The following is a 26427-nucleotide window of genomic DNA, read 5'->3' on the forward strand; positions in this document are numbered from 1 at the left end:
TTTAAAAATCTTTCTCCTCTCACCTTAAAAATATGTAACGTAGTCTTGAAATTGCCCATCCTAGGGAAAGGACATCTGCCATTCACCTTATCTACATCCCTCATGATTTTATAAGCCTCTAATAAAACCTTACAAAGCTGAATAAAGGCTAAATACTGTAGATGCTAGAAATCTGAAACAGACACAGAGAACGCTGGAGAGACTCAGCAAAACGTCTGACAGCATCTATCGAGAGAAAAAAAAAGTTAACTCTTCAAGTCTGGTCTGACTTCTTAAGAACTTCAGTTTTAGGTCATTTAGGGTTTTGCCACCTAACTTGCTTTGTCAGCAAACTAGCTGTGTGGATCGCCAATACTTTATCCTTATTTGAATCACCATATGATATTGCATTATTTCTTCTGTTTTGAGAAAGTGGCAGTTCTGAAGAAATCATACCAGACTCAAAACGTTAACTCTGATTCTCTCTGCACAGATGCTGCCAGACCTGCAGAGTTTGTCCAACATTTTGTGTTTGTTTGATACACAGCCGGTGTCTCCATTTTAAATCTTCTTGGTTCTGATAGATGGAATTGGACAGTAAGTTTGAAATACTCCAAAACTTGAGGGAGATGACAATTTGTTCCAGCCTTTAGTCACACCTTTCAGAGCAGAATAGGATTTCATTGAGGATGATCAAGAGATATAAGGAAAGAGAGCTCATTTGAGACTGTGAATGAGGATTCACAGAGATTGTTCCTATCCAACAGACAGAATGTAACTGGGAGCCTCAGGGTAAAGACTATAAGGACAGCCAAAACAGTAATCATAGCACCCTGAAGCGGGAAGCCATCAAAAGAAAGGGTGGGGGAAGATGTCAAGAAATTGGAGGGAAAGCTTAATGTGTTAAGTGCAGGAAATGTAATAATTAGGGGGAAATGGTATCTTCATAAGCAGAACCGAAAGTCCCTTGAGGTATGTTGGTTAACCTGGAACAACGTGATTTATGGTGGTACTAACAACACAGAAAAGAGTAGGCAAGAGGTCCTGTTTCAAGAGTGTCAAGAACTAGGAACTAAAGTAAAAAGCAAGACCTCAAGAATGTTAACTTCCTGATTATTATCCTAGCCATTTGCAAACTGGATGAGTTAAGCCAATTAGGAATGTGAATGAATGGTGAGAGGGAAAGCAGTATCATTTAATAGAAAACATGCCTGTACAGCAATGGAAAAGGTACGTAGATATTAACCTAAAATGTACTGGTTTATTCAAAATGAAATGAGAAAACATAAAGCTTGCCCTATTGAAAAAAAGTCAGTCAGATAGTTCCTATTGATTAGAAGGATTTACTGTTTCCGTGTCTGAAGGAACATGTGTGTGTTTTATAAACCATTTTAAACTCAGCAGTAATATAAATGTAATGTGTCAGTTCATTCCAAGACAATGAACTAGATGCCATGTCGATTATTTATCAACTAAACTGAGTGCTTGATCATAGAATTATGTTGTGTAAATACTATATGATCAATCGGATGACATAAGGTTACAACAGCATTAGCAAGCTAAGGCTGAGGTCAAAGTTCGTTAAAACCAAAAGATATGCCTCTTTCCAAAAAGAAACAATTAAGTCTTAAGGAGCAATTGATCAAATAGCTGAGGTGGATAACACGTTTGTGATGGTCAAAGTTATCAAATTGCTCAGTGTGGACAGTATCAAAATTTCAATATACAGCCTGTCCATATGGAAAGAGGGGTTGGAGAAAGTGTGCTGCAGAATGATAGCTAGCTTATGACGTCTGATTAACAACTGGATGTTCAGACAGATGAGATGACCACCTGTTTTGGTCTGAGTCTTAGATAAATCAACGTAAACGAGTCACTAGCAATTGTAAGCATTATGCGGGTAAGTTTATGATGTGTCACTATGATGGCAGCGTTTTGTATTGTACCTTGCTTCAATAGAAGTTTAAAAAAAAGGAAGGAACTGTGGCTGCTGGAAATTGAAAACAAAAAACAAAACAAAAACAGAATTTACTCAAAAAACCTGAGTTTTTCCAGCAATTTCTGTTTTTGTTTTATTTCAATAAAAGTGGGTTGGGTATATCCCACTGTTAAAACTGCTTGGGTTATTGATATCCAAAGTAAACCTGATTGACCAGGGGACGTAAAAATAAAAGCCTACTGTACTATATTGTTAGGTTGCGTCCTTCCATCTGGACCAGTCTGTCACCAGAATTCAAACAGAAAGGATAAATAAGATTGTCTACAACAGTCTTAGATTAGTTATTTTGAAATTGTGTTTTATTAACCACTGCACATCATGGAAAAACTAAAGCATTTAATTAATCCGGAAGGGAGAAATGAAAATAGATGAGAAAAAGAATTACAGCTAAAGGTTAGAGTGTGTGGCCAAAACTAAGCATTTAATACACAAACATGGAGATTTGAATTGCAAGCAAAAATTTAACTTGGAAGGTATAATGCGGTAGACAATCACTGAGAAGGTTTCTGTAAGACGGTCAGGACTGGAATCTGATTATATCAAGTCATAAAATATATGGGAAAGACAGAGGTAATGGTAGGAGGCAACGGTGGACACTGATTAAGTATTAAACCACTTCAATGAACAATGGAATATAATGAGAAGTCAGCAGGCCCTGGAGACCTGACAAGTAGCATGAAGACATGGAAAAGGATTTTAGACTGGAGAAGGTGGTGTGCACAGGCAAGTCTGTGAGCAGCTGATTGCATAAATTCAGTGATTAGACAAGCATGTAGCAATGGCAGAGTGCTTTAAATTGGGAAATGTAACTTAAAATTTTGTATTGACTAAGTAGACTAGTACATGCCAGCAAGGCAGTGAATTTCTTAAGCAGATTGTTTTCTGCAACTATGGGTGGAATTGTATCACCTTAATGACTGGCACAATGGCAGGGCCATTTTTGGGACAAGTTTTATCTCCCAGTTAGCAGTCCTTCATGGTGCTACTTACCAGAGTCAGCTGATTAAGAGCTAATTTCTTCTGATTAATTAGAAAAGTTGGTAGGATGATGCAGCCAAATGAGCTATAGGGAGAGGCTGAACAGGCTGAGTAGTGGGGGCTGAGGGGTGACATTATAGAGGGGCATGGATAGGGTGAATAGCCACAGTCATTTTCTCAGGGTAGGGAAGTCCAAAACTAGAGGGCATAGGTTTAAGGTGAGAGAGGAAAGACTTAAAAGGGACCTAGAGGGCAACTTTTTCACGCAGAGGGTTGTGTGTGTATGAAATGCCAGTGGAAGTGGTGGAGGCTGGTACAATTACAGCATTTAAAAGGCAGCTGGATGGGTACATGATTAGGAAGGGTTTAGAGGGACATGGGCCAAATGTTGGCAAATGGACAAGATTAATTTAGGATATCTGTTCGACTTGGATCGAAGGATCTGTTTCTGTGCTGTACAATTCTACGACTATTTGACGAGAGGAAGGGTTTCTGTTTAAAGGGACCAAAACATCTTTCGGAAAAATCTCAGCAGCACTTGGATATTTGTGACTGCAGAAGCCATAGTGAATGGAAATCTGGAAAGGCTGCCCACCTCCCACAGGTCTCTCACTTTTGCCTGGAGCAGCAACTGAGGTTGGAAATAAGAAAGAGACCACTTCTCCAACCAAGCAAGCATGGTTGTAAAGTGACTAAAGAAGTCTCACCTTAGAGTGTGTACCAAGAGGATGTAGGACCTCAGAGAGGACAGGACAGGTGAATGGTATAATACTAACAACTGCCAATCCTCATTCTCAGAATTGTCCAGCAGTCTTCTGCACAGCACGCTTTAGGTCAACATCCCCTGCACTCCATTCATTCCTCCATCTAAAGGTTCCTCATATCCCCATCCGAGAAGCTAACATTCATGTTTGCCCACAGTCTATTGCCCTTTACACCATGCCTCTAAATGCCTGCTCACAAAAGGTATCCCTCCCTCCTCTGCACACAAGCCATTAACAGCACTCAGACCTCTTATTTATCTCCTTGCAGGTTGCAACACATGTCGGTGACAGACAAAGATGCAAGATGGGAGAGGTAGGGGATTAGACACTCCAGTGACAATCATCTTAATGACCGCTGGCAATGCACACCCAGCTGCTTTTCTGGCAATGACCTGCTCTGAAAGCTTGAGCCATTTGACTCCCTGATCTCAGACATGTCCAGAGTGTTTGTTTGTGTCTCATCTCTATCCAGCTGGTGTCTAACTCTTCTGCCTGTGGGGTGTGGGGCTGAGGACAAGGCAGATGGTGCTGTTGCACCTGCTACTTAGGGATTAGATTTGATTAGATTCCCTACAGTGTGGAAATAAGTCCTTCAGCCCAATCAGTCCACACCGACCCTCCGAAGAGTACCTAACCCAGACCCATTTCCCTTGGACTAATGCACCTAACACAATGGGCAATTTAGCAATTCACCTGACCTGCACATCTTTGGACTGTGGGAGGAAACTGGAGCATCCGGAAGAAACCCATGCAGACACGGGGAGAGTGTGCAAACTCCACACAGACAGTCGCCCCAGACTGAAATCGACCTGGGACCCTGGTGCTGTGAGGTAGCAGTGCAATTGTTGGTGTTGGTGATACCCCTGCTATTTACTTCAACAGAAACGGACAGTGCAGCTACCCAATGCTGCTCAGAATACTGACAGTTGAAGAAGTACTATATAGATGAAGTGCCTTCCAAGCAGACGACAAATCATTTGTCAAGCAAGGATAGAACTCTCAAGAGAAGGAGCGCTTTGAAAATCGCCCTCTCACCTGGCCATAATAATAAGCTCTTTAGTGTAACTGATGAAAACCCTCTCAGCTTGTCAATTTCTTGGTGGGAAGTCTTACTGCTTTGCTGTTGCCTTCTCCTCTGTGTCACGTTGCAGGTCCAGTGTGGAACTACTACCCTATTCAAAGATGGAGCTTGTGTGCAAACTTCCACCAAACTGATTCTTCAGTACTTTAATTGACTTTTAAATTCAGCAAGGAGAATTCCCTACTGCGTTCCCAATTTAGGCAAAAGTGAGAACCGCAGATGCTGGAGATTAGGGTCAAGAGTGTGGCACTGGAAAAGCACAGCAGATCAGGCAGCATCCAAGAAGTAGGAAAATAGATGTTTCAGACAAAAGCCCTTCATCATCAATTCCTGAAGGTTTTTGCCCGAAACGTCGATTTTCCTGCACCTCGGATGCTGCCTGAACTGTGTTCCCAATCCGCCTCTCCCTGGGAAGTTGCTATGGAAGTAACAAGTGGGAGTACAATTCATTGTCTTTCTCTGCAATTTTCCTGCTCTGAAAACATTGCCAATCGGTCTTGAGAATTCCACCCAATACGTCCTTGATCCAACATGGGGGAAGCCCATGTTAGGAATTAGGGCCACTGCACTTTTCTTGAATACTGATGATGTCCTATTTTCATTTAGACCGGAAAGCTGTGCACGCCAGCTTTCTGTCATTCAGGAAAGGTGAGTTTTGGAAAGAAGAGGAATTATAGACCAGTTGGCCTAACGGATACTGTCAGGAAATGATCACCGTTTATAATTAGGACTGAAATCTTCAGCTGCTCAGAGAGATGCATCATAGATTGGTACAAAATCGGTAATGCTTGACAAACTTGACTTGAATTTTTTGAAGAGGTGACCGGTGTCTTCTTTGCATGCAGCCTATTCATTTTAATGACAATTTTTATGCAACCACACAGGCATGTTGTCTGTTTCTTTCATGGGATGGGCCTTCCCCTGGTTCTCTAGTGTTTTTTGCCCATCCCGAAGTGCTGTTGAGAAGGTGGTGAAGAGCCGTCTTCGTGAACCACTGCAGTCCTTGGGGTACAATCATACAACAAGGAATAAGACTAGGCCACCTGGCCATTTGAGTCTGCTCTGCCATTCAAAAAGATCATGGCTGACCTGATTTTAACTTCGACTTTACACTCCTGCATATCCCCAATAACCTTCCATCCCCATGGTAATCAAGAATCTATCTGTTCTGCCTTAATAACATTTAGAGATTCTGCATCACTATCTTTTGAGGAAGGGAATTCCAAAGACTCATCATGCTATAAGATAGAAAAATTGTTTCCTCATCCCTGTCTTCAATGCGTGATACCTTATTTTTAGTCTGTCTAACCTTTTCTCATAAGGCAACCTGTTCATTCAGAGTATTAATCTAGTAATCCTTCTATAGACTGCTCCTAATGCATTAACATCCTTCCATAAGTATGGTGACCAGTGCTGCACAAAGTAATCCCGATGCGTTCTCATGAATGCCCTGCTGAAGCACAATCTCTTTACACTTGCAGTCAATTCCTCTCGCAATAAAATATAAAATTCTATTAGATTTCCTGCTTATTTCCTTGACCTGCACACTAAACCTCTGTGACTCACATACTAGATCACCCAGGTTTCTCTATCTCAGAGCACTGCAATCTATCACCATTTAGATAATATGCTTCTTTTTATTCTTTCTGCCAAAATAGACATTTTCCCACAATGTACTCCATTTGTTGAATATTTGTCCATTCACTTAAACTATCCACATATTTCTTAGTAGGATCCTTATGTCCTCTTCAGGTAATGTTGCTGTTAAGATGTGGATCACCATAGAATCCCTTCCGTGTGGAAACAGGCCATTTAGCCTAACAAGTCCGCACTGACTCGCCAAAGAACATCCCATCCAGACCCACACTGCTACTCCTACCCTATCCCTGTTACCCTGCATTTCCTACGGCTAGTCCATCTAACACATCCCTGGACGTGAAATTTAACACGGCCGATCATAAGAGTCCCTACAGTATGGAAACAGGCCCTTTGGCCCAACTAGTCCACACCGACCCTCCAAAGAGTAACCCACTCACACCCATTCCCCTACATCCTCTATTTACCCTAACTAATGCAACTAACCTACACATCCCTGAATACTATGGGCAATTTAGCATGGCCAATTCACCTAACCTGTGCATCTTTGGATTTTGGAAGGAAACTGGAGCACCCAGAAACAACCCATGCAGACATGGGGAGAATGCGTGTGGACTTTGCACAGTCACCCAAGGCTGGAATCGAACCTGGGTCTCTGGCACTGTGAGGCAGCACTGCTAACCACTGAGCCACCGTGCCACCCCAGCACTTTTTCAATTTAGAGGATCAGTGACTAGAGTAATGTTGGTAACCTTGATGTTAGGAAAGGAATTCCAGGATTTTGAGCATTTTGACTGTGATATAGTTTCAAGTCATGATGATTTGTTGCTTGGAGGGGAGCTTTAAAGCACCTTAAGGGGATAACTTATGAGCAGCGTGCATTCTACCTTACATGAGGCTGTGTGGCCACAAACACTTGTTTAATTTACATTGGAGGTGACTAAATTAGCAATCGGGGAAATATTGTGGATGCTATTTGCAAACATACAGAAGACATTGGACTGAATGCTTCACCATGAACTAAAGTTAAACTCATGGAATTGAAGGCAAATTACTGACCTGGTTAGGAATTAACTGAGGAATAATTCCAGTCATTAATAAGTAAATTAGTTAGGAAAACAGTGGCAGATAGTTCAATATGTGTTTAAAGAAAATGATACAGAATATTTTCCAAACTTTCTGAAATTTAGAAATAGATTGCAACATTACAACACAAGAACTGCATTACAACTACATGCCAGGTTGTGGCGCTGCTGTGAATTCTGGAACCACGTTACCAAGTGTGGCCAGGAGGTGGCGTACCATTCATTATTGTTGCCGAGTCAGCAGCCCCACCATCAGGCAGCTGTAGTATTGCAAGTCAATAAAAGAATAACCTTTCATATTCTATTTTTCTGTGCGTATTAGAAGCAATTGTAGCTATAGAGTTAAAGGCCTTTCAGCCTATTGAGTTTCTACCAACAAATAAAAAGTCACTTATTAAAACAAATTCCACTTTCTAGCATTGGCCCATAGCCTTGAATATGATACAAGTGTTCATCCAGGTAATTTTTAATGGTTATGAGGCTTCCCAACTATACTAACCTTGCAGACTGTGTATTCCAAATTCCCACCATGCTCTGGGTGAAGTTTTGTCCTTCAATGCCCCCCCAGCAAAACCTTCTGCCCTTTACCTTAAAATTATGCCCCTTGTGTGCACTACAAATTATTTTTGAAGCATGAACTAGGAAGACTGATAGCTATATAAAGCCTGGGAATTATGAACAGGTACAAGGGCAGGAAAGTCATTCTAGAACTGTATAAAATGCAGGAATGGCCACAAATAGAGTACTGCATGCAGTGCTGGTTGCCACATTGTAGGATGGATGAGATTGCTCAAAATAGGGTGCAAAGGAGATTTACCAGAATGTTGCCTGGGCTGAAGGGTCTGACCTATGAGGAAAGATTGGATTTGCTGGGGTTAATTTCCTTGGAGCAATGAAGGTTGAGAGAGGACCTGCCAGAGATGTATAAGATTATGAACCACACAATTGGGGTGGCTAGGAAGGCACTTTCTCCAGTAGAGGGGTCAAAAGAGAGGATGGGGAAAGGGGCATTTTAGGATAGGAGGTAGAAGACTAAGAGACAAGTTGTAGATTTACCTAGATTTACCTAATGGGTGACTGAAATTCACTGCCTGAAAGGGTGGTTGTGTTTTACAGGTAGTGTGGCTGAGCGGTCTGGATTTTGGTGGTAGCATTGTGGCTCAGTGCTTAGCATGGCTGGCTGACAGCACCGGGGCTTGGGTCCAATTCCACCCTCAGGTGACTGTCTGTGTTGAGTTTGCACATTCTCCCTGTCTGCGTCGGTTTCCTCTGAGGTGCTCCAGTTTCGTCCCACAGTCCACAGATGTGCAGGTTAGGTGGATTAGCCTTGCCAAATTGGCCATAGTGTCCAAGGATGTGCAGACTAGATGGATTAACCATGGGAAATGCAGGTTTACAGGGATAGGATAGGACAAGTGGAGGTGGGTCTGGGTAGGATGCTCTTCAGAATGTTGGTGTGGACTCCATGGGCCAAATGATCTGTTTTCACACTGTAGAGATTCTATGAAATGTCAGAAACCCTAACATTTATGCAGCATTATGATCTTCACTTGTGTTGCTGTCGCCTCTGGGGTTACAGTTACAAACTGGAAAATGAGATTAGTGCAGACAGATATTTATTGACCAACAGGGATATGATTGGCTGAATGGCCTCCTTCTGTGGTATAAACATCTGTGAGTAACAGCTCGACATATAGAGTCAGAGAGATGTACAGCACGGAAACAGACCCTTCGGTCCAACTCGTCCATGCTGACCAGATATCCCAACCCAATCTAGTCCCACTTGCCAGCACCCGGCCCATATCCCTCCTCTTGGACTGAATTTCCCTCAGCTCCATTCTATAAACAAATTAGTCCCACGCCTTTCTTTGTCCATCAGTATGTTTGTCTAGCCTCAGTGGTTCATTCTGATTTAGAATGGCGGAGAATTTCACAACCAAAGGGAACATGGCATCTTATGGAGATTTGCCAACTTGAACTTCATTAACTCTAACAGCTTTCTTAAAGCCTTCATAGGAGTTTGATCTTTCCGTGCTATATATTTCTATGACTTTAAGTGAGTTAAACTCCCACAGTTCCTCTTTTTGATAAGATTTCAGATGTTTACATAAATATGGTGTCTACACAACTATTAAATGTAGTTATTGTAATGAGGTCAGCCAGGAGGATATCATAGAATGTGAGCTCCCTGATTGGACTAGATTAACAGCCCTATACAGGGAGCCCTAGCTGACTGTTGAAAACAGGAGAGTCAGACATCTGTCCACTTTGAGGAAGCTGGATCAGTGTCAAGGATTTTCCATATGTGAATAAAGGGTGACTTAGTGAGAGGATACCGGCCTCTGTGGAGTTATTTCAGGGCAATGAAAGAAAAGCATGTTCTTAAAGAAATTCACTCGCGACAGTCATCTTTGAGTTGGGGTAAGCATTTCTGACATCATGCCTTTATTTGGGAAGCTTGACTCGTTCGATTCTGTCGTCAAAGACTGGGCTCAGTCTGTGGAAAGAATGCATTTTTGTCCCCCCAGGAAAAAAAAATGACATTAAAAGCAACAAGTAATTCTGACAGCCTGTGGACCCGCAGCTTTTTCAATTATGATGAGTTTAACTTTCTCTTGAGGCACCAGATACTAAAACCTTTCAAGAGTTGACCAATTTAATTAAGGATTATGATGACTACAAGCCTCCTCTAATTCTGAGATGCTAACAGTTTTACTTGGCAATTCAAGAACCAAGGGAACCAATATTAGAATTTTTGACTAGATTAAGATGACAGGCAGTAGCATGTGACTTTGGTTTAACCCTTAATGAGGTGCTGAGAGACCATTTGGTATGTGGGATTGATGATATAACCAGTCAAAAGCTGCCGACTGGCTGAAGCCCAACTGGACTTCAAACAGGCACTACAACTGGCTTTATCATTGGAATGTGTAGCAAGAGGAGCAAATGAGTTTCAAGGTATTCAATGGAAGTAGATACCTTTGCCAGTTTGACTGGGCTTGGGGCACACTACTTGGGTGAAGGCACTGGTCAGCCCATAGCAAAACCCCAAAACAAACCAAGCCTCATCCAAATTGTTAAAATGGTCATGATCTGGGCCAGGAAGCCACTGTAGTTGCTGATGTATGCTTTCTCAGGTTTGCATACCAAGTCCCACTAGATCTAAACTGAGTAAGAGACCTCACATCCCGTCACCAAGTCACCCTTTATTTACATGTGGAGAGTCCTTAACAATGATCCAGCTCCCTCAGAGCCAGCTCTCAGAGTGAACAGGATTTCTGACATTCCTGCTTATATCTGTCAGCCAGGGCTCCCCGTTTGGGATGTTGATTATGATCCAATCAGGGAACTCATATTCTGACAGATCCACCTGGCTGACCTTGTTACCATCACTACATCCCTACCCTCCGAATCAGAGGACATAAGCTGCACAGAGCCAGATTCCTCCAACTCTGCCTTGGGCTATGTGTAACGCACAGTAGCTCACTTCTTGAGCCCAGAGAGTCTCTTCTTCAGGTGGAAAAGGTATCAAGGCAGCGACATCTGCCATATCCCACCTCAGATTCTGAGGTGTCTTCAATGATTAACAGAGAGGGACAACCCATGGGTTCCGTAACAGTCAGAAAGGCTGTTGATGAACCAGGCACATTTTGCTCCAGCATCATTTGGAGTCTGCAGCTTTCACATAATCCTGAACAAGCATGTGCTCTGTCATACCTATTCAAACTTGTTAGCTAACCAGGGCCTCTCCCTGAAAATTGTGTTTTCTGTTGGAATATATCAGTTCTGCATATTCTGAAATATCTTCTAAATGTCTGTCCCTGCAGCTCAACTGACCTACTCCTTAACCTAATATTCCAGTTCACTTTAGCTAGCTCTGTTTGCCTTATAATTGCCCTCAAGTAATTGAAAACACTTATCTTGAACATAGTCTTCTGTCTCTTAAACAGAATGTAAAATTCAATCATGTTACTTGCCGCTATAAAGGGGCATCTTCATGGTGGTCACTAATTAATCCTATCTTGTTAAATAATACCAGTCTAGTAATAACAGAACTTGCTGTTTTAAGAAATTATCCTGAAAACATTTTATTAATTCCTCATCTAGCTATTTTTGCCCATCTGATTTTTCGAGTTTTTTTTTTAAGTATGTGGGAGTCACTGCCTGGGCCAGCATTTATTACTTATCCCTAGTTACCCTTGAGAAAGTGGTGGTGACCTGGTGCAGCCTATTTGCTGTCATATACTGACAATGCCATTAGAGAGGAAATTCCAGAATTAGACCGAGTGACACCGATAGAACAACGATATATTTCTAGTCTGGATCATGGATGACATGGAGGGAAACTTGCAGGTGGTGGTATTTCCTTGTATCTGCTGACCTTGTCCTTCTCAATGGCAGTGGTCATGAGTTTGGAAGCTGCTGTTTAAGGAGTTTTGGTCAATTTCTGCAATGCATCTTATATATGGTACATATTCCTGATCATGAGCATCAATGATGGAGGATGTGGATGTTTGCAAATATCAAAGACAATGCCCTTGATGCTACATGTAGTTGAATCCTGCACTAAGGTAATGGCAAACACTCAAACCTCACTGATGTTCAGCTCTTCTGTCCATGTTTGAACCAAGACTGTAATGAGGTCAGGAGCTGAATGATCATGGCAGAACCCAAACTGACCACTAGGTTTGTAGTTTTGAATGCAACTAGTCCTCGGTTTTGCTTTATCAGGTTGACAGCTCATTTTCAGTTATGGCTTGTGCATGTCCTCTTGAAGTCTTCATTGAACTAGGCTTGATCACCTGGTTTGATGCTAATGGAAGGATGGGGGATATAGTGGGCCATGAGGTTACAGATTGGGTTTGGATGATGATAGATGTCTTGGCTTCAGGTGCTAGATGCATTTGAAACACTTCCCATTTAGCATCGTGGGAGTATCACGCAACACGACAGAAAGTATTCTTAATGTGTTATAATTAACTACTTAATTTTTTTTCCTTTTTATATATTTCATAAACTTTAATCATCAATTCTTAAACTATGTTACAACTCAGGAATAAGACAAACCTTAATCATTTCCCAGATACTCAAACAGTTAACTTCCTCCCCTGTAACAGATCAAGAACAAATTCCTACAGGGTGAAAAAGGTAGAAAATACAAATTCCTGAAGAAGGGCTAATGCCTGAAACGTCGATTCTCCTGTAACCTAGATGCTGCCTGACCTGCTGCGCTTCTCCAGCAACACATTTCCATCTCTGATCTCCAGCATCTGCAGACCTCATTTTCTCTTCAAAGAAAATACAAAAGACAACCTTCTTCCCTTCTTACTGTAACTCCCTTACCCAGCCAACACACAGCACTCTGTCATATTCAATGCCAGGAGACTCTGAAGATGGCTGTATTTATATGAAGTGACACTAAAAAGAGTTAGTTCAACCCCAGGTACTGAAAACGCAGGTTCAGTCAGTTTGCTTAATTAACTAACCTCAGTCGCTGTCAAGCATAAAGCTTGCTTATAGTTAAATATTAAATGTGAAATACAATATAAAAAAATGTTCTTGTAAGGGGTCAAGAACTCATCTGCCAATACATGTACTCTGATCAAAGTCATGCAACTTTGGGTGGTTTATATTTAGAATAACAAGTACCCAGGAGTAAATTATGCTGGAATCTAATCTATGATACCAAATCACATTCCATTTCATTATTGTTACTTCATATCACTGCACATAGTTTCACTGTGTCATTAGTGTGTGGTTTGATTTCAAATGCTGATGCAGAAACTTGCAAAATTCCTAAAATTTTACACACGTACTTAATTTCAACATTTGCTTTTGTAATTCACTAATCCAATGTTTTGTTTCCTTCTGACTCCACCAACCTTGGTCAGCCAGAGAGTAAACCTGCTTGCTCCAATACCTCCAAAACCTGCTTGACAACACTACTCTCAAACCAGAATTCAGCCTTCACCAATACTCCGTGCTCCTATTAATCTCCCTTGCGTTCTCATTCCTGAAGATGCTGACTTTCTTCACAATCCAAATTTTTTGGTAGTTTATCCAACTGGGCAAGAGTGCTCCTTTTTGAATGAAACTCGAGTTTGCCAGCCTTATGGGGTACATTGTAGATGAGCTTGATTGCAGGTGGAGTTGCTCAGTCATGACGAAAAGAAACCCTGACTAGCATTCTCCAACCCTCTTCTACTGGTGGAGAATTGTAGATCCATGTAGAGCAAATGTCAGCAAAGATCCACAAACTCAGCACATTCAGAGCCTTCTGTCAGTGTGGCCCAGTATCATGTGTGACATTCGTTAGTTGGGATATCAGACTCTCCCATTGGAGACTTTCTTTGAAATTACTTCAGCACTTCCTGAACTTGGAAGGAAGGAAGGGTTATTCATATTCTCAGGATGTGCCAAAGCACTTCACATGCAATTAAATATTTTCTCCAGTGTAAGTCAGTGTGTGTGGAACCTGTTCCCAGTTAGAGTCAGTACGTGTGGGATTCTTACCACACTGAGAGTTAGTGTGGCTGGACCTTTACCACAGTGTGTTTATGGAACTCATATCCAAATAACAGTTAGATGTGTACTCCAGTGGGAGTCAGTGTTTATGGGATCCGTACCCCAGTGAGAGTCAGTGTGTGCGCGCGTGGGACCTTTACCCTAGTGAGAGTCCGTGTGCGCAGGACCCTTACCCCAATGAAAATCAGTGTGCATGGGGCCTATACCATGGACAGTGTTGGTGTTTATGGGACCCGGATGCCAGTAAGAATCAGTGCGTGTGACACCCATACCTCAGCAAGAGTCAGTGTGTGGCACCTGTAACCCAGAGTCAATGAGTGTGGGAACCTGTGCAACAGTGAGAGTCAGAGTGTGCGAGAGACATGTACACCAGTGAGAGTCATGTGCATGGTACCTATACCCTGGTGAGTTTCAACTTTTGCAAAGACTGTATTGGGATTGTCTTGAAGGCATGGAGAAGAGCTGGGAGTCAGACCATGTTAAGTTGTCAGAAACTTAGGTGACACCATGCCGCCCACTTAGGTGCTGCCTCACAGCGCCAGAGACCCGGGTTCAATTCCTACCTCAGGAGACTGACTGTGTGGAGTTTGCACGTTCTCCCCGTGTCTGCGTGGGTTTCCTCCGGGTGCTCCGGTTTCCTCCCACAGTCCAAAGATGTGCAGGTTAGGTGAATTGGCCATGCTAAATTGCCTGTAGTGTTAGGTAAGGGGTAAATGTAGGGGTATGGGTGGGTTGCGCTTCGGCGGGTCGGTGTGGTCTTGTTGGGCCGAAGGGCCTGTTTCCACACTGTAATGTACTCTAAAAAAAAAACTCTACTCTAAACAACGTAAAGAGCATCTCTGTTCCCAGGAGGTTGACACCTACCCGACATCGCGATCCAGCATGCTGCCTGGGTGGTAGGGGGGAAATGCGTTGCCGTTAGGGGGTTCCTTTGGCGAGTACAGTTTGAATGACTTAGACGAGCACCCTGGAATAAGACAGATAAACATAAATTAAATACAAATATGTAATTACAGTGAGATCTTCAGGCAATTCAGATTTTATCCTCAACAAGCATCAAGTCTTCTCTTATCCAACTCATCCTAGCAACTGGACTCCTATTTCTATCCCACTTCACACAGTATAGAAATTTGTTGCATCAAAGTACAAAGTCACCAGAACATTTCTAGGTCTCCAAGGTTCGAATTATGAAGTGAGATTACAGAAGGCAGGCTGGTATTTGCTGCAGAGATCATTGGTTTGAGCTTATAATGTTTTGAAAGCAGCTGATAGGGAAGTCTATGGTAAGAGGGCATAAACTCAGAAGAAAGCCGTTCAGGCAAGGATCTAGGAAACATTTCTCCACAGAAAGGATGGTAGGATTATGGAGCTTCAACACAACATCAGTAAACAGAAGCTTAATTGATAACTTAATCCCAAGATCGATTGATATTTCATGGACAGAGGGGATTACAGCATATGGGGTTAAGGCAGATAGATGCATTTATGATGCAGATCAATTAGGTTTTCAAAGAATGGCAGAACAGGCTTAAGAGCTGTTCCAATGTTCTTAATATTTTTTTCCATATGACAAAATGAGATCAATTTGTAGAATGACATCGCACAAAAAGACACTATTTGGCCCATTATTGCTATGTTAGAGGAATTAAGAATTAGAATTAGGCTATTTAGAAGTGATATTGGGAAAAAATGCTTTGGGCAATGGGAATTTCAAATCCATTCTGCCAAAAGGCTATTGATGCGAGGGATCAACAGAACATTAAAATTCTGCGATAGATTTTCACTGGTAGATAGCAAAGCACAAACAAATACATTGGAGATACAGATCAGCCATGATTCTAACAGAGTAGCAGAACAGGAAGAAAGGGTAAAATAGCCTTCACCTGTTGCTAGTTTTCTCTCACAACATTTTTGAAAAACACAGCAAAGTGATACTTTCAACCTGCAGACCAGTGGGTTGCAGTGGCAAACTGTTTTCTGCTAATTTAGTGTCAAATTTGGATGAGGAATTTTTTTTTCCTTTATTTCAGGTACTAATAAGTATGATGAAAAAAATGGGCTAAGAACATCTTCCCTGAGGAGCGTCACATGCTACATTCCACAAAAAAGACACCAAGCCCTTTATCCATGCTGCATATCGTAGCTCCCAACCAATACCAACTCACATCACCAGTTACCTCCAATTACATACTTTGTTATTTTTGATTATTTCTTCTGCAGAGCCTTATTAACTGCTCTAGTTGACATTTACAAATTATCTCCTTAATGCCTGATGAGGAACCTCCTCCAAAATCCATAGGAACCAACTGCTCTGCCTCAGAATCACAAGTGACAGATTCACCTAAATTTGTTTAATTACTCTATTTCACCAGCCATTAGCAACAATGCTAATTGTGTACAAGCAAGAGACATGATGGACCCATTAAACTATGGAAATTTTCCCAAGTTGCAAGGAGTAGGTATGTCAGAAAAACATTCATTGGCTACACTATGCCTATGAAACACCCCCAAGACAGGAACAGCACAGGGTTAGATACAAAGTAGAGCTCATCAAACACTTTTATGACAGGGACATCATGGGGTTAGATACAGAGGAAAGCTTCCTCTACTCTTAAACTGAAAGTAAAGCGACTTCTACACTGTCCCCATCAAAACTCCCAGACCAGAGACAGCAGAATGTTAGATACAGAATAAGCTTCTCTACACTCTGAACCCTGGAAACATATCAAGTTTAACTAGTGTTACATGTTTTCATTTCCATACCAGTCATTCATATGGTCATCCACGGAAGCTTGCCTTGCCAGTTTGGTATCAATGTATGGAGAGTAACTCCAAAAATGCCAAGTGTACACTCTTACTTGGCTCTTTCCTTTTTTCATTTGTTTGTGGAATTGACTGCCAAAGCCAACATCTGTTGCTATCTCAAATTCTCATGACAGTGCTGATTAGCTGTTCTCTCTAAATTTTGTAGTCCATATGATGTCAGTTACCTACAGTGCTGTTGGGGAGGGAATTTCAGGATTTTCCTGAGCAATGGTGAAGGAACAGCGATATAGTTCCAAGTCATGTGGTTTAGGGGGAAACTTGCAGTTGATGATATTTCCATTTATATGCTACTGTTGTTCCTGAGGTCCCAATATTCATGCATGCCAATGTCCAGTCAATTTAGCTTATATTATCTTACACTGAAAAGCAGTGGAAACAAACGATTTCCAGCTGTGATGAAAAACAAATCAGCCAAGTTGCTTCATGCAGTTGACCCAAAATCACCTGCCTAACATTACGGATGTGCGTCCAGGTCAATCTTTCATATCCATGAACTACAGGATAAATTTAGTTCCACTGAAGGTAAAGAAAATAAAACTCCTTTCACCATCTCAGGAAATCCCAAAATGCTTTAAAGGGGTAGATTATATAGAACTGAGATGAGAAATTTCCTCACTCAGCAGGTTCAAAATCTTTGGAATTCTCTACAGCTCAGGCCAAAGGATAGTTAGTCATTTAATATATTTAAGACTGAGATCAATCGATTTTCATATATGGAGAAACTGGGGATATGGTGATTGGTCAGAAAAAATAGAATTTATGTATAAAGTCAGTCGATGGCATTAAATGAACAATGTGAGGCTTATTTCTTTCAACTAGGCAGCAAAATGTTTTTTGATTGTCAGAAATGGGACAGCCAACTTGCAGACAGCAAATTCCCACAGAGTAGATAATCCATTATAGTCACAGAGCTGTACAGCATGGAAACAGACGTTTTGGTCCAACTTGTCCATGACGACCAGATATTCTAAATTAATCTAGTCCCATTTGCCAGCATTTGACACATATACCTCCGAACCCTTCCTAATTCATATACCCATCCAGATGTTGTAACTGCACCAGCCTCCACCACTCCCTCTGGCAGCTTATTCCATACACTCACCATCCTGTGTGAAGAAAGTTGCTCTGAGGTCCCTTTTAAATCTTGCCCCTGTCACCTTAAACCTATACCTTCAATTTTTGGACTCTGCTAACGTGTGGAGAAGATCTAGTCTAGTCACCCTATCCATGCCCCTCGTTTTTTTTTTAATATAAACTTCCATATGGTCACCCCTCAGCATCCAATGCTCCAGGGAAATAGCAAGGTCCAGCCTATTCAGCCTCTCCCCACAGCTCAAACCCTCCAACCCTGGAAACATCCTGGAAACCAAGGTTATCTTCTGAACCTTTTTAAGTTTCACAACATCTTTCCTATAGCAGAGAGACCAGAGTTGAATACAGTATTTGAAAGGTAACCTAATAAATGTAATGTACAGCTTCAACATGTTCTCCCAATTCCTATACTCAATGCCTCTGACCAATAAAAGCAAACGATAGCACCTTCTTCACTATCCTGTCTATCTGCAACTCTACTTTCAAGGATCTATGAAGCTGCACTCCAAGGTGCAACTCTCCCCACGACCTTACCATTTGCCTTTCCAAATTACAACACTTCACATTTAAGTTAAATTCCATCTGCCACTCCTCAGCCAATTGGCCCATCTGATCAAGATCTCTTTGTACTCTGAGGTAATCTTCTTTGCTGTCCACTACACCTCCAATTTTAGTGCTATCTGCAAATTTAGTAACCATACCTCCTATGTTCACATCCAAACCATTTATATAAATGATGAAAAGCAGTGGACTCAGCACTGATCCTTGTGGCACTCCACTGGTCACAGGTCTTCAGTCTGAAAAGCAACCCTCCACCACCACCCTCTGTTTCCTACCTTCGAGCCAGTTCTGTATCCAAATAGCTAGTTCTCCCTGTATTCCATGTTATCTAACCCTGCGAATCAGTCTACTACATTTCCCTACCACTCCACGTTTACCCCTAAGTAATGCACCTAACCTACACATCCCTGAACACTATGGGCAACTTAGCATGGCCAATTCACCTAACCTGCAGATCTTTGGATTGTGAGAGGAAACCGACTCAACCATGGGGAGAATGTGCAAACTCCACACAGGCAAAAGTTAAAAATCACACAACACCAGGTTATAGTCCAACAGGGTTTATTTGGAAGCACTAGCTTTCGAAGCACTGCTTCTTCATCAGGTAGTTGTGAAGCAAGACCATAAGAGACAGAATTTATAGCAAAAGATTACAGTGATACAATAATACATTGAACAAATCTAGATAGTTACATCTTTTAGAATGGATTGCTGGTTTCGGTTCTTGATTATGTAAATCCCAGAACTTCTTTTAAGTCACATTTTCAAGATAATGTGGGAGCCAAGTTTGGTACCCATGAGGATGGCCTCAACCGGGACCTTGGGTTCATGTCACACTACAGGTGACCACACTGCACTATACATCTCTCTCACATAGACACACAGATTCTCTCTCATACGTACACACATACACTTCCCACATTCATACCCATGCACGCACCCTCTCACAGGCTTGTGCCCCATCACACTCAGACACTTTACCAAACTTGTATACATACTAAAACACACACTCACATGCACTCACTCACTCTGTGTCTGTCTGTCTCTCTCTCTCTCTCTCTCCCACACAAGTTTATGGGGTGAATTTGTATTTGCAGATACACTCTGTTTTGCTCAAAATAATACAGAACCTGCAAGCAATCAATGCAGACAGTGAATCCATATAATATTTGTAAATTCCACTTGGTCTAGGATTCACCAACATGATTAAGTATTTTTCTAACCTCATACAATAATCATTGAAAAAAGTAGTACTGCTTTAACCAGAGATTGAATTATCTTTCTCTGAGAACGCTATGAGTTAATGTTATTGTTTCTCTAACACCAATACATGAAACAGTTGGTACTAAGTGGCTCGCAAGTAGGAAATGAATAAAAATGATCTTGCTTTCATGCAGCACTCCAAAAATCCCAAGTCTTTCATTGCCACAGACAGAAAACAGGCTTGCACCCTGTACAGTTTAAGAAGCCAGCAAAACAAAATTTCCTCAACACAACTCAGTCTTTGCTTGTGCAGTTAACGGGTTAATACACCTTTTAGAAAGGAGCACGAAAATGAGAGTGGACACGACTGGAGACTAGAGGGATATAATAGTGCAAAGCTCACTTGTGATACCCAGCTACAGATTCTTGTCGATTATCGTGTCCAAGATTATCTGCTTAATAACTCCTGTAACATTGCCTGTTTAATACATCACATGGGAAGCAGTACACGGACCAGCACCATCTCCAACCCCTTTACTCATTTTTGTTTTGTTGTCTCATCACTGACAGGCGTGCCTTTCTAACCAGGCCTCAAAGCTCGTTTTTCATCAACTTTACAGCTTCCTCCCAGGCTGCCAAACCAGCTTCAATATACTTAACTTTCAAAATAAAACTAGCTACAAATAGCAAGCAGCATTTCAGATTTTATTTTCTCTCTGCAGCACCGAGCCTCTAGCAGGCCTGAGACCAGTGAACCAACCCCCTTTAGCTCTCTTTCTCTTCCACCCCCCCCCCCCCCCCCCCCACCTCCTACACACACACACACACACACACCAAACAACAAGGAATCTTTCACTCCAGCCTCAGGCCTACGTTCCCACTCTATGTCTTTCAGCAGCAGTACCAAGTTAAAACAAACAGAAGTGCCAAGAATTGTGAGGAGCAATCACACACACACACACAGAGCAACAAGAAACAGTAAAAAGAAGCTTTCTTTTTACCTTGGTAGAAGCTGATCCAAGAGGGGGGCTGGGAAACCGAGAAATCCCTCCCCCAAAGAATAAAACACTTCAGCAATATAATCTTATTTATTTATTATTCCTTCAAGTCAAAGCCCTGAAGTGAGGAGGAAATGTCTGCTCTCTCTGCGAGCCTTCCCAAGTCTTTTGTTCTGTGGAGGGGGTGGGGGGGCAGGCAGCTGTCAGCAAACAACAATAGGCGTGTGGAAAGGCCCGGTCTCTCTCTCTCTCTCTCTCCCCCCCTCTCACTATGTGTCTGTGTGTGTGTGTGTATGTGGCCCTGGTTTACACTGAATCACAGAGGCTTGTGGCAGACAGCTGGCCATTCCCAGCACCTCCCCCTGCTCCCAGGCACACAATACCAGCCAGGGATCCTGGATATGACTCACCCCCACCCCACCCCACCCCTCACATCCCAAACCTCCAGCAGCAAATCACTCTGACTCCCCAGGGGAGACAAGCTGCCTCTCCGTCTGCTTGCACAGAGCTTCCAAGACAAAGAAAGAACTAACATGTATACATCTGCAAATGCAAAAGAAAATGCACGTTTAAGTAAAGGAGCTAAAATCATATCTCCTAAATATAAAAGAAACTGCATTCAGGCCTTCACAGGGATACTGCTATCAGCCTTCCTTATTACTGGTGAGAATCAAAGTGACAAATTTATATTCTCTGTGCTGACCAAAATTACATTTAAAAAATCATAAGAGTTGATATTCAATGCTGTCTATATCAGGTCAAACTTACTTTCATTTCTGCCTCTGAGTAATAAGAAATAAATTGAAACAATTCTGAATGTTACTGTCACGTGTGAAAATGAATCAGACAATGAAATGAAAATATGCCTTTTTGTCTTTAAAAAGGTTCTTGCAAAAAGAAACAAATGGAGAAAAAAAAGATAATGAAATTAAAATGGCAGTCACCCATTATTCATCTTTTGTCAAGATCTAAAATTGTTCTGTTTTCCTTCACTCATATCCTTGCCCTGAAAATTACATCTGAGCAGCCTCGTTTTCTAAATTTAATCCAGCAATTTTTCTTTCCTATCCAAGTGACATTGCCATTGTGCAGCCCGAGGCTACAGACACAGTGACAGAAGCAGACCTGTTTCAAATCCACCATATCCATCGCCCTTCACTGATCAATATTCACTGAGCCCACTCCAAGAAATCTATTCACTAAATCCACCATCAATATTCATCCCCACCAACATCCAGCCCTCATCCTGATCAACCTCCACTGACACCATTAATCGTTCTCTCCAGATCACTACTGTCAGTCATCAACTAACCCTCCCTTTCCCCAATCATTATCCAGTCTTTGTCTTATCATAACCACCAACAGTTCAAACCAGTCTTCATCCAGCAAGCTCCACTCTCGTCAGCTTTCCAACTTTAGCTGAATGATGTGCAACTATAAAGCTCATCTGGGTGGACCATCAGGTACTGCTGTGATGCCTCCTATGGTTGATTGCCCTCTGAAATTCATTAATGGCATTTGCAGGTGAAAATTAGCCACTGGATTAAGTGAGAGACCAGTTAGTAGTTTGGGCTTATAGGACCACATCAACTTAGTTGCTGAGGACAAATTCAATTAAAAATAAGGGGATGTTCCCCTCCCTTCTGTTGCAAAGATCACAGTAAAACTTTCAGAAAAGAAAAGAATCAAATATGAACATGTAAATTGCAATCATATTAGGACATTATAATCACAAAGATACATATAAAATTACTACCTTCAAAATGTGACATACAGTACAAATAATAAAAAAAAAACAATCTTTAGAAGAAAGCCATCATTTTGTGTGACTTTGTCTGACCTTGGAATTTACAAGCAACTGTCAGTCTATGAAGAAACAATTATTCCTCAAATTACCTACAGGAAACCTGACCTTCACCTAAGCAACAACATGCATTTATGTAGCACCTTCAACAGAGTAAAATGTCCCAAGGCACTTCACAGGTGTGCATCACTTACAAAGACTTAGTCAAGGAAGTAGATTTTATGGAATATATTAAAAGAAGAAAAGGAAGGTAGAGAGGTGGCGATATTTAGAAAAAAACGTTCCAGACCTTAGGCTATTGGCATTTAAAGGTACAGGCACAAATGCTGGAATGGTTCTCAATTGGAAATATAGGAAACCAAAGATAAAGGTGCAAGGAGATCTGAGAGTTGTAGGAGATTACAGAGATAGGAATGGAGTGGGATTTGACAAAAATAAGAATTTTAATTTTGAGATATTGCTCGATTGGAATTAATGTAGGTTGACCCCCAAGCTTGCTCCACCAATCAATCAATAGGACCATGGATGATCATTGACCTCAATACCCTAATCCTGTCCTCCCCCAATATTCCCTGATTCCTCTGGCCAGAAGAACTATATCTACCTCCTTCTTGAAACACAATGTTTTGGATTAAACACGGAGCATAGGATACAAGCAGCAGAATTTTGGATGAGCTTATGTTTATGGAGGGTGCAAATTGGAAAGCTGGCACAAGACCATTGGAATAATACAAGTCTAGAGGTAAAGGCATGGATGTAAGTTTCAGCAGCAGACAATCCAAGCAAGACAGATACAGACAATATGATAGAGATGTCAAGTGACAGAGCAGTTCTTTAGCAGTGGATTACCACACTGCATGTTACATTCTAGTGTATTATAATGCTATATTTTAGCAGCGCAGTGCTCCCTAACTTAGTATAATCACTGCTACAAGTGGATCTTCTCCACAGAATGGGCGACATCATTTGCCAGGAAGTACATTTTACAACATGGGATATTTAGCCATTGATATCAGCTCTCAGAGACCAACTGATCAGAAAAGAAGGGTCACTGGGCACAAATATTAACTTTGCTTTCTCTCCACAGAATTTGCCAGATCTGATGAGTTTTTCCAATGATTTGTTATTGTTTCTGATTATCAGCACCTGCAGTTCTTTGTTTTTTTTCCCCTTATGTCCAATTGTACCGCATTAGATGATCAAGCCCTAAGCTTGTGGCGGTGGTGGTTGGGCCAGGAGGTAGGGATCAGTTTGCTCAGTTGGCCAATGTTTGATCCAGAATGATGCCAATGGCTCAGGGTAAATCACTGTACCTGTTATTATAGTTCATGGAGTGCTATCTCCTCAATTTATCCCATATTTGCAGAGAATGCCACCTCAAGCTAAAGATATACAACTGTATCACTCTAAAGTGATGTTGACTCTATCAGCAGCAAGTATAGGATGGACAGAAAGAAACCTTTGCTCTTAGTGGAGGGATCGATAACCAATGGGCACAGATTTAAGGTAAACAGCAGGAAACTTAGAGGGAATTTAAGGAAGAATGTTTTCACCCAAAAGGGTGGTAGGTATCTGGAACATACCACCTGAAAGGGTGGTAGAGGCAGGAACTATTATACTACTTACGAAGTAGTTAAGATGATCACTTGAAGGCCATCACGTAGAAGGCTACAGAACAAATGCTGGAAAATGGAACTAGAACAGATATATATTTGATGACAGGCACAGACACAATGCACTAAAGGGCCTCTTTCTGTGCTGTAAAACTGTGTCTCTATGAGAGAGAAACTTATTTTCCATAAAATAAAACAAAGAACTGCAGGTGCTGGAGATCTGAAACAAACAAAAATTGAAATTGCAGAAGAAGCTTTACAAGTCTAGCAGTATCTGACAAGAGAAAACAGAGTCGACCTTGGACCTTTCTTCAGTACTAAAAGCAGCGAGGGAAAGGTGCTACTTATGATGATGGCATGATGTGGGGTGAAGAAATGGAAGAAGTGAGTCTTCAGCACTCAAAATTGAGTCTAACAATTTCAGAGCATGAACACCCTGTTCCTTAGCTATTACCTACTTGCACAACCCCAAGTCCTAGAATGAAGTGGTTTGATTTCAGTACAGTCAATAATGTAAGGTGCTGCATTTTGGAAAGACAAGTCAGAGCAGGACTTATCCACTTAATGGTAAGGTCCTGGGGAGTGCTGCTGAACAAAGACCTTGGCGTGCAGGTTCATAGCTCCTTGAAAGTGGAGTCACAGTCATAGTGAAGAATGCCTTTGGTATGCTTTCCTTCATTGGTTAGAGCATTGAGTATAAGAGTTGGGAGATCATGTTGCGACATTGGTTAGGACATTTTTGAAATATTGTGTGCAATTCCAGTCTCCATCTATTGGAAAGATGTTGTGAAACTTGAAAGAGTTCAGAAACGATTTACAAGGAAGTTGCCAGCGTTGGAAGATTTGAGCTATAGGGAGAGGCTGAATAGGCTAGGCCCATTTTCCCTGGAGCATCGGAAGCTGAGGGGTGACTTGAATGAGGTTTATAAACGAGCAGCATGGATATAGTAAATAGACAAGGTCTTTTCCCTGGGGTGGGGAGTCCAGAACTAGAGGGCATAGGTTTAGGGTGAGAGGGGAAAGATATAACAGTGACATAAGAGGCAATGTTTTCACACAGAGTGGTGCATGTATGGAATCAACTGCCAGAGGAAGTGGTGGAAGTTGGTACAATTACAACATTTAAAAGACATATGAATAGGAAGGATTTAGAGGGGTATGGCCAAGTGCTGGCAAATGGGACTAGATTAATTTAAGATATCTGGTTGGCATGGACGAGTTGGAACGTAGGGCCTGTTTCTGTGCTCTATATGGGGACTCATAGTCCCCATTATCATTGATCTAGCATCACTTCTTCCCAGGTCTATAAACAATCCCTTTGTCTGCCTATCCATTTCTTTGTCTCTTTCCCTCACTGTCTCTCTCGGCTCCCTCTCCACCTATCCATTCACTCCTTGCCTTCCCCCTACCCCCATGTTAATCAGCTTAAATACCATCTTTTCCTTGTTGCTTCCAGTTAAACCCAAAATGCTAACTCTGTTTTTCTCTCCACAGATCCTGCCAGATCTGCTGTGTTTCTCCAGTAATTTGTTATTGTTTGCTTCTTGTCCTATTTGGACGAGGGTTAATTACTCTAAGTGGGAGAGGGGCGATATTAGATAGCATTGTTGCCAGTGCCCCCCTTGGACAGATGGAGAGTGAAGGAGAATCCTGTTTCTAGCATTCAATTAACCACAACTACATTGTCGGAGGCACAGTCTTTTGACTGAGGTCTCATCTGCCCGCTCAGGGACATATAAAAGATCCCATTCTGAAGCAGAGCAGAGGGAGTTCTCCCCAGTGCCTTCCCTCAACAAACATTACTGAAAACAGATTGTCACACTGTGCTCTGTGGGGGTTTGCAGAGTGTAGATCCCACATTACAACACATACTACACTTCACAAAATATTTCTTTGGCTGTAAAGCACTTTGAGACATCCAATATTTGTGAAGAGTGCTATATAAATGTAATTCTTTCTTTCATTCAGGTTACATACCTCCAGCATTGTACTCCTCCTCCATGACTCCAAAACAGCTCCTGCAACAAGTATTCCTTTCAACACTTTTTCAAAATTTAATTTGCTCAGTGTCGATTTGTCTTTATCTACTATTGGACATACAACTGTAATGGCTTCCACCGTTCCAACTGTTGACTGTTTCAGACTACAGATAGGGTGATGAAGGGGTGGGAACAGGGGTGGGGAGCAGGGGTAGTTGAGTGTTTCTGTGTATAGGACTGACTACCCAATTGGGTACTATCAGATTAGTATTTGCACCACAGAGGTAGGGTGAGTAAGCAAGACCACAATGGGGCCTCCGGGCTCCAACTTCTCACAGACATTG

At 41.8% G+C, this 26427-nt stretch overlaps 1 protein-coding gene across 4 annotated transcripts in view; it reads right to left on the reverse strand.

The window, feature by feature from the left end:
• Positions 1-26427, reverse strand: part of ldb1a (LIM domain binding 1a) — a 96717-nt gene that overhangs the window by 34337 nt on the left and 35953 nt on the right. For 2 of the 4 annotated variants that reach the window (XM_043712933.2, XM_087998788.1), the window contains exon 2: positions 14872-14974. In XM_043712933.2, the coding sequence (XP_043568868.1) occupies positions 14872-14974 (103 nt within the window). Of the gene's footprint in view, positions 1-14871; positions 14975-20690; positions 20836-26081; positions 26223-26427 lie in introns of those variants that run through there. The other 2 variants (XM_043712934.2, XM_087998789.1) reach the window with 2 other exon arrangements.

The sequence above is a fragment of the Chiloscyllium plagiosum genome, unplaced genomic scaffold (assembly GCF_037043375.1).
Source record: "Chiloscyllium plagiosum isolate Xiang-an unplaced genomic scaffold, Cpla_swu_hap1 HiC_scaffold_22, whole genome shotgun sequence".
Taxonomy (NCBI): domain Eukaryota; kingdom Metazoa; phylum Chordata; class Chondrichthyes; order Orectolobiformes; family Hemiscylliidae; genus Chiloscyllium; species Chiloscyllium plagiosum.